Consider the following 12,585-nt stretch of genomic DNA (forward strand, 5'->3'; position numbering starts at 1 on the left):
GATTACAATGATGTGATGTTTTAATATGAATCCGTCCATAGCCCAAACTATAATCCATGCCCATGAGATGGTTCGATTTGCTTGCAGGAGTGCCTTGGCGAAAACAAAACGCATGATTTCGAAGGAAACACGCAATTCGTGTAAGACCGATGTCTACCATAGCCAATGGACAGTCCAATGGCTTTCTTTCTTCCCCTCCCTTATAGAGCTCCCTGACTCAGCGCAAGGGCATTTCCTCATGCTACTTGCTAGGGGGTTATTCTTCCAAGCTCTTGGATCAGGTGGTTAAAGTTGAGAAAGCGTTGAAGAGGCAAGGTCGATGGGAAATAGGCGTAGATAGACGGAAACCGAAACCCACAATAGGCCCGTCAGCGGAACAATAAACGGTAATTCATAACCGAGTTTGAAGCAAGCATCGTGGCGGCCGGGCTCGTCCCAATATGATGAGAAATGCCGCAGTCTTAGAACTCCCAAGTCGTTTGGTATGTTCTGTGAGCGGTTTCTTGAAGGCAACCTCCCCTGCATCTTTTATTCAAGCTGGGATATCCGACGCTTTCACTTCTTGATATTTCGACAGAACTTTCATTTCGGTGTTTCTTTCCTTGATCTTCTTGTCCATCGCTTTTTGAACATCTTCGCGTTTCCTCTCGGCGTCCTCCATCTTCTGTTTTACTTCTCTGGCAGCCTGTTCCTGTGCTTTCAGAGCTGCTTCCGGCGATGTGTATTCTTGACGTAATTGCTCAAGCTGAGCGCGGATGTCCTCAGATTCCGCATCAATTTGAATACAAGTAACCGGGTGGTATTTGTGCGGCGGTAACGGCTCGCCGGGGACGCGGACTTCGGGAAGTAGAGGATGTATTGGGGTCGTGCGCTGAGGTGAGCCCAAGGGGACCGGGTTGGTTGTGGGGGAAGGCGTGGGCTCTGAAGGTGGGGATAGGGGTTCCTGGTTCATTTTGCACTTTCAATTGGACTTAAGATGGGTGTGATATCTGCCGGTTCTCGTGGAGGCTGACTGGAGTACTTAAAAAGATGCGCTCACTCATGGATTTTACCTCCGCAGCGCCGGGAAGACGCTCGAGGCGGTCAGTTTCTGCGGGACGTATTTCAATAGCCTCCGCCTTGGCGCGGAGTGTGGGGAAACCGGAAGCAATGCGAACTGTCATCTGGAACAGAGAGAAGCTTATACGATATTGAAATAATTGAGGAACAGATGCTTATATAGTGCTCACTGGACTGAGCCTTGCCAACCATGCAGGCTTTTGGTATGCTCATCCCCTACGTGACCTTGTCCTATCTGCGGAGCATTCTCCGTCCCCCTATCAGTCGGGACATCATGACCTCATAGGACCCTCCTGCTAACGTATGGAATCCCTTCAGTTCCAAAGAATCGGAGGGTGAGTCAAGCGGCATAATCTGTTCGTTCAAATCATTGACTGTGTTCTTAGCCCAGATTTGAGCTTGGTTTAAGGGTAAGTTACTCGAATCCCCTGGTCTTGATAATTCATATCGATACTGACTCCACGGCCGCTAAAGATAATCGATTTGAACAATGTCCCCCTCGTGAACGGCACAGCATTTGTCAAATGGCGCTTACCTTCGTCAAGCGGTGCCGAAAACCATGGGCACACAGACAAGGCGGTGATTATTGATCACCGAGCATACTGGAGTTACGAGAAGACCTTGCCAGTTCGACTCACTATCGACCGGAACCAGAGCTTGCACGAATGCGACCTACAATTTGAAATCATACAGGAATTTGAATCGGGAGGAGGCAGCGATACTAAGAATTTCCTGGGAAGGATCAGACTCAACCTCGCTGAATATGTGGACAAGAGCGATGATGATGAGGGTATCGTGAGGAGATACTTGATGCAGGACAGCAAAGTAAACAGCACTCTTAAGATTGGGGTATCAATGCGTCAAGTGGATGGTGATAGGAATTTTACAACGTGTGTTGATACAACCATACATTCTGACTTGGTGACTGACGTGCGGTAGGCCCCCTTTAAAATCGGCCATGGTCTTCGGTGGCATCACAGGCATCGTTTCTGCAGAACAGACCGATCCTGACGATTTGGGTCCACTACCCTCTATCAACATGCAAAGTAGGGAAACTGCTGACATGCAGGATATGTACCGCCGGACTTTGGCTGCTTCTTGTAACTCTCGCTCTGACGACACACCTGCGGATAAGCTAGTTGAGGACCTTTTCTCGGGAAGCATTAGCTGGAGCAATGAAGTCTATGGTCTTCAATCGGCCGCGGCCAAGGAAGATGACCGTCTTCCATCCACCGGTGCAGCTACGAAAAGTACGGCGGCAAATAGACTGTCACCCAGTTTTGAAAGACGACCGAAAAGCTCTTCTAGCAATCAGTTCCGCAGTGGCGGTAAATTGCCGGAATTCAGTTCGAGAGTTGGCCACAGCAGGAAGCGAAGCAGCATTGAACATCAACTTTACGGTACTGCGAAGGGCAATGCTTGGAAGAACCGCAGCAATGATCACGAACTCTCGGAGTTTGATGTTCGGGAGGATTTAAGGAGCTGGGAGATTGGTGTTAAGGATTGATGGCAGAAGATGTTTTTCAAGTATTGTATTTAATCTTATATATTTCTAAATAATATCCATATCTTTTTGGCTGGAATCCGTCGCATTTCATCTTTTATACACTATCAAACATTGAGATCGGAAGCTTATCACCGATTGGGAAGTGCCCCATCCGCCGACTATTCCACTTTTAGGCTAGTGCCAATCTAGAATCAATTCTCCAAGCTTGAAAGCTGAGAGCTTCAACATTCGCTCGCCGAAAAGTTACTCACAAAGTGCCATCCCCCCCCTTGGTGTCCCAGATGCTTTCGCGTTCTTCAAAAGGTGTCGCGGGGCTTCTGAGCTGCCCGATAACCCCTTCCTGCAGGAAATGCTCGTCACCATCGGCCCTTCGACTACGCGACGTTTTTGTCCGGTCCCAGCATACGGACGGCGGCGAACCAGAAAATGATAGCCCAGAAAGCACAGAAAGCACAGAATATCGACCACCCCGATACAGACGCAGGTTAAAGCATCTGACAAAACCAAGAAGGGAGAAATTTGACAAGGTACCGATCGATGTGTCTTCCTTGGGAAATCCTGGTGAAGTAGTTGTCGTACCGCATCCAAAACGTCGCCGCTTTCTCGACTTGAAAGATTCGAAAGAGCACACCGACGAAAAAACGAAAGATGCACTGCCGTTTATGCTGTATGATATAGAGAACACCGAAGACATCCTCGATAGCGATCTAATTACGGAGCGAATCGAAAGTTTCCGCACGCCTTATCGTCCGGGAGATAAATTGAGTACTGCCGATTGGGAGAATCTTCGGTCAGATGTCCAGACGTCGTTCACAATCCAGCAACTGTCGGACTACATTGAGCAGTTTAAGGCAGACGGCGCTGTGCCGGAAGAGGGACTAGTACTTGATGGAGGACCAAAACTTGCACAATGGAGGCCGGGTACTTCGGCGTTTTATGAAACGGAGTCGGCCCCCCAGGTGGGAGCCGCTAAAAGAGTTGCCACTTCGCTAGATCTCAGAGGCAAGTATCTGCTCACTGAGCGGATACTCCGCGATTGCTGGCACCTTGGGCTCATTGGCGAAGTCGGTCAGCTGGATATTCGTCTGCCCGCCCATACACTGTCGTTATTTTTACACTCCGAACACTTTTCCTTCGAGGAACTCGCTGGCCTTCACGATGCGAAGATTGATATCACCCATTCGCTTGGCCTTGTTCGCATCACTGGAAAGCTGCATTCTTGTGAATTCATCCGTGACATCATATACGACGCCACGACCAGGATACGAGAGGAGGATCTTGAACTGTACCCTCCCGGGGCCATCCCAAAAGGCAAAAACCGTGTTTTCACTGCCGATTTCTTGTCATGGGTCAGCATGACTTACGGTGTCTCATTCGACCTGACCTCCACTACGCCAACCAAGATGTTCTACCTTGTCGAAAACAAGCCGAAAGCAGAGAGTGCTCGGAGGACACTGAATCTGGCAATTCACGATGCCACACAGCCTCCGATACCATTCGGCACTTACATGGCAGCCTCAGAGCCCGTCGACACCTACGACATCAACCCGGAACTCAATGTATCATGGTTTGATCGACAGAATACATGGTTCCGCTGGGCCGTACCATCGGCGCAAACAATCTCATCAAGCATGTCAGACACACCATTCTTCAATCAACACGAAACGCGCCTATCAGGCGAACTCCTCAAACTTCTGCGCGCAAGAGCTCGCACCAAGATCGGTAACGCCGCAGCCCACGAGAGCATAACAGCAGCAGTCGGCCGGTGTCTCTTCCAGCACAAGCCGTTCGAAGGAAAGGCCATCACCGCCGCCCAACTGGGCAAACTGGCACCTCCGCGGACCTTCACAACCGACATTCCCCGAGTAATCCCGTTCCTGCACCAGCTCGCCGCAGACTACCCAGAGGAAGAAATCCAACCACACCGTCTCCGCCTAGTCCCATCCGCAGTCCACGCAAACATATTCCCCCAGCTCGAGCTCGAAATCGCCATAGCCCCAGGAGGCTTCGAGTCCGAATACAACGTGCAAAACGCCAAAGCAATCCTATCCCAAAGCAGCGTCGACTACCTCCTCCCCGAATGCAGCCTCGATCTCCGCTTCACCCGACAGTTAACCCACGATGTACTGGACAGCTTCGGCGAGGACGGTCCCCTGGTACCACTCCAGGACTCCCTGCGGGACTTCTTCTCCAAAGCGGTGATCTACGAGGGCGAGACTCCTCTTCCGGCCTTTTCTCAGCTCTCAATCCCCAATCATCTCTTGGTTGAGACGGGCGAAGAACGCGATCCCGATGGCTTCACTACGGCGGAGTACATGTATCTGCCTGTCAACGATTTCCGAGGCACGCGTCTCCATCAATATGATTATGAGGGCCACAGACTTAACTACTCTTTCTACGAGAGTGGGCCTTTTAGTTCTCATCGTACGACGGATATCTTCTTGGATATGGATGTGGCTGGCTCGTCGGAACAGAATGCTGACTCCCAGGAACCTGTCCAGCGAGAGTTTAGTTCTTTCTATAAAGCGGCCTGCTCTTTGGCGTTTGACTTGGATAAATCCGGTCGTGCGATGTGAGATGGATGATGTGATCGCTATATGTATATGTATATTACTTAGATTTTTCTTTTCCACGTGGGCCGTTGTACTCTTGTTATAATAATCTTTGAAGAATGTAAATACCGTTATACCCTCTCCCTCAAGTATTGCATTGAATGTCATGTAGCCTGGTGTAGTGTCTGGGTATTGTGGTCTCATAGGCATTTTATTACACCTCAATAGAATTGTCCAATCGTAGGTAGTAGTATGTTCACATTTTCATGGTCCAAGTAGTGAGGGTATAAAGTGCTACTATCCACGAATAATTTGGCTTGCTAGTAAGTTCGCCCGAGGAACATTGATAGTATGCAGTTGATCACGACATTGGTAAGAGCATGAATTTATTCAGCATCGTAGCATCCATCACATTACTGTATCTCAATGAACACTGTTGGTATTGATACCGACTAAGTCGTAGAAATCGCTGACGCCCTTCCTGAAGCCATTCTCCCATTCCTCAGCAAAGTCCTCATTCAACTTTCCGGTGTCAGCGAATCGTTTTCGTACCCACAGCTCCACTGCCCCGATTTTCTCTCCTCCGTTCCAGCCGCCAGTAAGAACGTCTCGTGATAATGCACCGAAGAAGTTCAACGCATCATTGAATCCAAGGTCCCAGCCGAGGGCATACTGTTGGTGCTCGCGAGTATTCGGTGAGTCCGAGTGTTGCGATAAAGCAGACTCTCGGGACTGCAATCGCTGGGTCTCAGCCTGTGCAATTTTACTGATAACTTGTGCTCGGGGAATGGCGAGCCATGAAGGAGGCGGTATAGCATCAGTACTGACTTGCCGCTCAAAGTCCCACTCATCACCGGTTATCCGGTGTATTTTATAGCCCACGAAGGCGGATCCGCATGTCTTGGACTCCCACTGTTTGCTCTGTTCTTGACCGAAGGTCTTGGTTAAGGCCGGCCTCTCGGCCGCATCCACGCGGGCCCAGGTTTGTGCATCCATCGCGCAGCTGTATTGTCCGATGTAGGCATCGACTGCAGTTCGATGAGAGCCTACTTTGCCTTGACGAGTTGAAAGTTCAGAGAGCTCGCTGTGAAGCCGTGAGATGATAGCCCTGGGGTCCATGTGCTGATATGATCCCGTCGTGTAATACTTGTGGGTATCCACGATAATCGGACTCCTGGCTACAGGGCTCTCAAGTCTGTTTTTCCTCAAAGCATAGTCCAACGCCTCGGCGAAATTTCCACCGTCACTGATGTAGATGGGTAGGGATGGGTTGACACAGCTCGTGATTTCGAGAACTTCATCGTACCATTTCCGAAGATCGCAGGTTTTCCAGTCCGTTTCGCTAGATATTTGAACTCCGATCACCCCAGCCATCGCATGATACGTAACTTCTTGGACAATAAAAGTGACGCAGTCCGTGGCCATCGTCCAACTGCGCTCACTCGCGCAGAAGTCAGCAATCCCAATCTCACTGTGGCTGTTCCGGTCCATACTACCTGGAATGATCTGAAAATCAATGAGGACTCCGATACCATGGTGGTAGCATTTCTCGATGAGACGTTTCAGGATATTCCAGCAATTAACGTACACCTCCGATGCGGCGCCTTCGAAATCTGTCCCCGTACAGAAGACTGGCCCAAGGGTAAAAAAGCCTATCGGGATTCGTATTGAATTGCACCGTGCCACATCTTTGAGCCATATGATGTCAAAGTCGGTCAGGGAAGTCCGCCAGTGTGCTTCCCATTTCAAGCGGGTTTCCTCGAGTCCGCAAGCCTTGAGCGACCTGTATACGTGAAATTGTATCAGCAACGAAGCCAGCAAAGAAGGGGTGTCTCCCTATGCGCGCCGACCTTTTTACCTCTTCGAGCTCCTTGGAGCTTCCGGAGTCACTACTGGATGCTCCATCACTTAACCAAGGCCCATGCACAAACATAGAGCCTAGATTGGTACCATGCTGATATCGGTAGCGAAATATGTCCTCCGCAGTTGGTGGTGCATAGTTTGAGTCAGTCATAGTCCTGCAGCAGCTTGACGGATGCTTGGCTACTACGACAATTTTTTGTAGGTAATATTCGTCCCCGAAGATGTGAGACTGTTGATGCAGAACCATACAGCGACTAATTCTAAATGCATGGGAAGCAACACTGAGACTGATGTGTTGGGAGGATTATAGGACGCAACACGGGTGTTCAATGGCCGTCAAGGACGCGTGGAACTAGCTGGCAGTATCTATTGAAAGAGGCAGTCCATCACGGGCAGCAGATCGCTTCTGGACTCTGTATCGCAGGATCGATTGATGTTCCAAGCTGTGAGTACATTTTCAAGGAATGTGACGCATTTGGAAAGGGTGGATATATCAGTGATGTCATCTCGGAGCTATGAACAGCTTTGAGCTGACTACGCAGTAACAACACAATCTGATCTGCATAGTTAGTATAGGTTCAACATTAAGTTTTATAGTCTTTTTCATAGGAATTTATGTAACCAAGGACTCTGAAACATTACGCCACAGACGCTTCGAGACTTAGTACGAAGACCCGCCAAATATATCTATATGTATGTATGTATGTATGTATATCACGTTACTTCTAGAGTACTTGTGACATTCAATTCATCGACAGACAATCCTTGGGTTTTAGATCCTTGAGCATTCAAGTATGATAAACATGCCTTGAAAACAGTTAATTGAGCCTCTAGATCATGCAACAACACACTTGACAGTATCCCGAACTGATTCCAACTTCAACCCCAGCACATCATTGGCCAGGGTCACGTCTTTGGCATAATTCGCCTGCAGGCCAGGGGTGTTGCCATAACAGGTGGCTCGGACTAGTTGGAATGCACCACTGAAGTCGCCAGCGCCGAGTTTCTTAAATCCTTCATCAACCTGATCCTCGGTGGTGGTTGCTTTCACGGACCATTTAGCACCCGTTGCTTCTTCCAGTGCAGCCAGGATCTCGTTCTGAGTGGTTTCGACAGAGGCAATGTAGAGGTATTTGTTCCTGGTCTCCTGGGGGTGTTGTAGCACTGAAACCACTGCTTGCCCAAGCTGCTTCTCATTGGTAAGGGTGAAGCTCTGGTTACCACCGTCCCAGATGGTTGCAGTACGGTTTGCGACGTTAAATTCAAGGAAGCCATTTTCAAGGCCCTAATTAACCGAATGAGTCAGATTTCCCGGAAGAGAAAGTAGAGTAAACAAGTTACTTACCCAATCAAGCAATCCTGAAGTTGCGATGGCAGTCCACGACAGGCCATCGGATTGCTTAGTCCTTAAGTACTCGATGAGCTCCTTCTTCTGGCCAAAGAAGGGTGCCAATTTCAAGACAGCCTCGTTCTGGCTGTTGGAGGAGAACTCAGAAGGGATGAACCGTAGAACGCCAGACCGAATTGCAGCATCGACAACCTTCTTCTGCTCGCCAAATGCCGTGGCACCTACTGCTGAGATGACGGCGTCCTGGCCCTTGAAGGCAGCCTCAAGATCGGCATCTGAGAAATCGCTCTTGTGGACAGTGATACCGGCGGGAAAGCTAGCCTTACTTTCCTTGCGAGACAAGACGGTAATGTTAAAGCTGAAAGATGCAATGAGGCCATCAAGGATGATCTTGCCAATAGCACCGCTGGCCTAATTGGAAGTGTGAGTATGGTGGTGCAGTGCAAAGGTGGGAATTTACATACACCAACGAGGACAATATTCTTATATCCGGCCATTGTAAAGAATATGAGGGAAGAATTGAGCTTTAAGCAAGTCAATAACTGGGAATTGAAGAGAGTCACGGACAATTTGTGGCGATGTCTCTGCTTTGTGGATTGAGAACAGCTGACGATGTGACGAGGACGGCATCTTTATATGTAGGAGGGAGAGCACTTCGGTGAGGGGACTACTTTTCAATCGACATGGCCAGTATACTGCGTACTAAGAATCAGCAAGCTATTCAGTTCGATGACAAATGGATGGGATGCTTACATAGATGCGGACTTTGTCCTCCGCTCCTCCGCTGCAGCCAATCGGAGCGGCGTCCGTCCGGACTACGCCATCGTTGGATTCAATCATGATGTCCGGTCCGCTTGCTCTGTTGATTGAAACATGAGGTTTGGTAGTATGGCCGTTGCCATGACCCTCAACTTTCTATCAACTCTCTGCCAACAAACCGTGGGCCGCTTACTTCCCATCAACGTGGACCGTTTCCCTACTCTTTTTTCATCAACGAACATTGATAGACAACCCACAGGACTGGGTCTGCTCATGGCCAGTAAACCCTCCTCTATCGACGACTGAACGGACTGTCTTCGGTATCGGGGGATGTACAGTCTACGGCTACCCGTCCACTGGCGGGGTTCTCATCAAAAAGGCTGATCTTCTCGACATGCTTTTCCTGTCGCTCCCGCGCTCTCATGTATCGCAGCGCTCACCCAGTGTCGACGACGAAGACAGGTTCTGTAACCTTCTGCGACGGACTGGTGCGACGTTCTGGCCGAGTAGGGAGGACTGGTTCGATACGCAGATGGGCCTGAGAGAGATCACCGAGGAAGAAGAGAAGGTAATCGTGTACGGTTGGCCGACGGACGGAGTGGGTGTATGGGTATTACGATTTAAAAGTGTCGAGCAACTGCCACGGGATTTTGGGAGAATAAGTTTCGCAATGAATATGGAGGAGAAGATACAGATCATGAGAGAGTATGGCGCTACGTTTGTTGAAGATGTCACGCCAGTAGAGGAGCTAAACACGATTTATGCTGACCCTGAGGTCTCCTAGTCTTGGGATGGGTACTTGTGGAGAAGAATTTCATTATCCTACTATATGCAGCTCTTGTCAAACAAAATCTAACTGTCAAGTTCTGGGATGTCTAGGCCGGCTCATACTCTCCGTAAATTATATGATACCCAGTGTGCAAGGATTCTACCATGTGTAAGAATCCAAAATAACAGCCTTGTTCTAGTTCGGACTAGTCTACGGGTGTGGCGCTTATCAAGAGTGAAAGAGGGTAGAAATGTGAAATTCCAAACTCGCAAGGCACTATTCTACTTAGCTTCAACCAACATGCCCCGCCGGGTGATTGCGTCGGGACGGTCCTGTCTTGAGTGCCGCCGGCGCAAGATCAAATGCGACCGATCCTTGCCCTGTGCATACTGTGTCCGGACGCATATACAGTGCGCATACCCTCAACCTAAAACAGGTGTAAATGCCGACCATTCCGTGGACAGTGACCTTGTGGCCCGGGTGGAAAGCATTGAATCCAAGTTCCAGTCCCTGGAAAGGAGTCTAGCGCATATCACACAGCTCCTGCATATGAATCCTTCATTGTCCAGTCAGGAACAAGATCAGTTGAGGCCTGTAAGCTTGTCTTTCGTCCTTCAAAGTGAACTGCAGACAGACCATAACCGGTAAGCTAGTTACTAAGACAGGAGTAGGAAATCGGACAAGATCGGGGTAGCTCCGGCTGGTCTGGTGCTTCTCATTCTACTTCACCCAACGATGGGCAACTTTGGCAGTCTTTCCCTTTGAGGCCGGACCCTTCAACCCCGCTAGAAACCCTTCATCCTTCTCCAGCTGTAATCGCATTCATCTGGCAGACCTACCTGGATGTGGTAGATCCCGTGCTAAAAGTTTTCCATGTCCCGACCGTGCAAAGGCAGGTAATGAGTGTCATTCGAGGCCGATTTAACCTCGATGCCCCCACAGAATGCTTGATATTTGCAATTTATTACTCTACCGTAGTGACCATGTCGGCAGAAGAGTGTCGTGAGGAGTTTGATGAGGACAAAGCCGTAATACTGACGCGGTACGTATGTTTCTCATGGGAAGACGCCTTCGCTGACTGAGTAAGGTATCGAACGGGAGTCGAGCAGGCTCTGTCACGAGCGAACTTCCTCACGTCCCTGGATTTGACGGTTCTGCAAGCATTTGCTCTCTATCTGGTAGTTATACACCCATATTTGAAACAAAACGGACCTTAAGAATAGTATCTAGATCTGCGGCAGAAGGGACGAGAATGGACCCGACGTATGCACGCTTATAGGCGTTGCCATTGGAACTGCCATGAAGACTGGTCTCCATTGCGACGGAGCTGGTCTAGGTCTATCCCCCTTCGAGGCAGAAATGCGTCGCCGGCTTTGGTGGCAGATATGCACTTTGGATGTCCGAACGGCAGAGGACCATGGCTCTGAACCGACCATCCTCGAATCTACCTTCAATACTGAATTACCGTTGAACATCAACGACACTAGCCTGGAACCCGACATGAGCGAACTGCCTCAAAGTCAGCTTGGAAAAACCGAGATGACCTTTACGCTGGTCCGGTTTGAAGGGAGCCATTTTGCGCGAAGAGTGACATTTTCAGACAGGTTCTGCCGCATGAACACTTACCCAGTCATGAATGAGGCACAGAAGTGTGAGGCAATAGAGCAATTCAAGGAGCGTATAGAGAAACGATACTTGTCGTTTTGCGACAAAGAAGTTCCACTTGACTTTATCACCGCTGCCTCCATTCGTTTGATTTTGGTGAAATTGAAATTGGCAGTATGCAGGCTACGGAGGGATCAGGCCCCGGCCATGCTTATGCAGACGAATTACAGGAGGGCCTGTGAGGAAGTCCTACGGCGCGCCCAAATGCTGCGAAATTACGAGAAGGGCAAAAGATGGCTCTGGCTTTTCCAGACCTATGTCGAATGGGACTCGCTGGCTTATCTCCTGCTCCATCTCTGTATAGCACCTCCAGAGGAGCAGTCTGATGCTGTTTGGAAAACGGTTGACGAGATCTACCACCACTGGAAAAGTGAATCAGATATCTATCATGATCGCCGCTGGAGGCTCATTGAAAAGCTTCGATACCAAGCTGTTATCACACGGGGTAGAAGGCAGAACATCCCTCAATTGCCACGGGAGACGCAACCGGATCATTACAAAACACCTGAACGACGTGCTATAGGACCTGCGGTCAGAGTATACGGAGATTCATCCTCCGGAGCCCAACAGACAACAAGCACCGGGAATGATCAGTCGTCTAACGCGGAAGCTGCTGCTCACGCACACCCATCGCCCGTGGCAATGGTTCAGACAACCGAGTCCATTCTTACCGCTGAGCAACCATTCCCCATGGGTACATTGGTCAACGCGGCGACTGCGACATCCGCAACTCAACCAGTAGAAGAGGCAGTCTCGAGTGTTGCTGAATTGCCGAGTGGGGGTACTGGTTGCGAGTGGAGTGCAGCACTATTCGAAATGTTTTGGGATCTCGCTGGATCTGCACAAGGTGCCTCTGTATCATGGCTGTAGTTGTTTCATTTTAATAGGCTTGACAATGCGTAGCTGTTTTGAAATGATGCCAAGCATGGGTATTGTGGGTGTCCATCCCTTCATCCCTAGTTATCATGATAATGCCGAAAGGCGGAAATTCGTCACAGATAAATACATCATATATATTCATCTCGACAATTCCATGACAAAAGATCAAGGAAAGAAGAAAGCA

General features: G+C 49.4%; 8 protein-coding genes across 8 annotated transcripts; 5 read left to right on the forward strand and 3 right to left on the reverse strand.

The window, feature by feature from the left end:
- Positions 1–532: 532 nt before the first annotated feature.
- Positions 533–952, reverse strand: BDV37DRAFT_284062 (uncharacterized protein; the record flags this gene model as incomplete). The annotated part of the gene is made up of 1 exon (XM_032087431.1): positions 533–952. One exon carries the CDS (start codon positions 950–952, stop codon positions 533–535), a length of 420 nt encoding a protein of 139 aa, XP_031940393.1.
- Positions 953–1,249: 297 nt separating this feature from the next.
- On the forward strand, positions 1,250–2,566 carry BDV37DRAFT_284063 (N-terminal C2 domain-containing protein; the record flags this gene model as incomplete). Its single annotated transcript, XM_032087432.1, has 5 exons — positions 1,250–1,322; positions 1,378–1,394; positions 1,446–1,469; positions 1,534–1,949; positions 1,999–2,566. The coding sequence occupies 5 exons, from the start codon at positions 1,250–1,252 to the stop codon at positions 2,564–2,566; spliced, it is 1,098 nt and encodes a 365-aa protein (XP_031940394.1).
- A 202-nt stretch (positions 2,567–2,768) lies between these two features.
- BDV37DRAFT_251061 (putative respiratory complex assembly protein Rmp1) lies at positions 2,769–5,213 on the forward strand. The gene has a single exon (XM_032082252.1). It carries the CDS (start codon positions 2,848–2,850, stop codon positions 5,140–5,142), a length of 2,295 nt encoding a protein of 764 aa, XP_031940395.1. The 5' UTR covers positions 2,769–2,847; the 3' UTR covers positions 5,143–5,213.
- A 188-nt stretch (positions 5,214–5,401) lies between these two features.
- On the reverse strand, positions 5,402–7,501 carry BDV37DRAFT_251062 (glycoside hydrolase superfamily). The gene is made up of 2 exons (XM_032082253.1): positions 6,969–7,501; positions 5,402–6,901 (listed from the first exon to the last, which is right to left on the reverse strand). Exons 1-2 carry the CDS (start codon positions 7,226–7,228, stop codon positions 5,542–5,544), a joined length of 1,620 nt encoding a protein of 539 aa, XP_031940396.1. The 5' UTR covers positions 7,229–7,501; the 3' UTR covers positions 5,402–5,541.
- Positions 7,502–7,682: 181 nt separating this feature from the next.
- Positions 7,683–8,826, reverse strand: BDV37DRAFT_294817 (aromatic alcohol reductase; the record flags this gene model as incomplete). Its single annotated transcript, XM_032089726.1, has 3 exons — positions 7,683–8,266; positions 8,327–8,740; positions 8,794–8,826. The coding sequence occupies 3 exons, from the start codon at positions 8,824–8,826 to the stop codon at positions 7,817–7,819; spliced, it is 897 nt and encodes a 298-aa protein (XP_031940397.1). The 3' UTR covers positions 7,683–7,816.
- Positions 8,827–9,223: 397 nt separating this feature from the next.
- Positions 9,224–9,935, forward strand: BDV37DRAFT_251064 (uncharacterized protein). The gene has a single exon (XM_032082254.1). It carries the CDS (start codon positions 9,483–9,485, stop codon positions 9,870–9,872), a length of 390 nt encoding a protein of 129 aa, XP_031940398.1. The 5' UTR covers positions 9,224–9,482; the 3' UTR covers positions 9,873–9,935.
- Positions 9,936–10,026: 91 nt separating this feature from the next.
- Positions 10,027–10,631, forward strand: BDV37DRAFT_148258 (Zn(II)2Cys6 transcription factor domain-containing protein). Its single transcript, XM_032078927.1, has one exon. The coding sequence runs from the start codon at positions 10,158–10,160 to the stop codon at positions 10,503–10,505; it is 348 nt and encodes a 115-aa protein (XP_031940399.1). The 5' UTR covers positions 10,027–10,157; the 3' UTR covers positions 10,506–10,631.
- Positions 10,632–10,840: 209 nt separating this feature from the next.
- On the forward strand, positions 10,841–12,392 carry BDV37DRAFT_272348 (fungal specific transcription factor domain-containing protein; the record flags this gene model as incomplete). The annotated part of the gene is made up of 2 exons (XM_032084855.1): positions 10,841–10,903; positions 11,088–12,392. The coding sequence occupies 2 exons, from the start codon at positions 10,841–10,843 to the stop codon at positions 12,390–12,392; spliced, it is 1,368 nt and encodes a 455-aa protein (XP_031940400.1).
- Between the last annotated feature and the right edge of the window lie 193 nt (positions 12,393–12,585).

Source organism: Aspergillus pseudonomiae (assembly GCF_009193645.1).
Source record: "Aspergillus pseudonomiae strain CBS 119388 unplaced genomic scaffold BDV37scaffold_43, whole genome shotgun sequence".
Taxonomy (NCBI): Eukaryota; Fungi; Ascomycota; class Eurotiomycetes; order Eurotiales; family Aspergillaceae; genus Aspergillus; species Aspergillus pseudonomiae.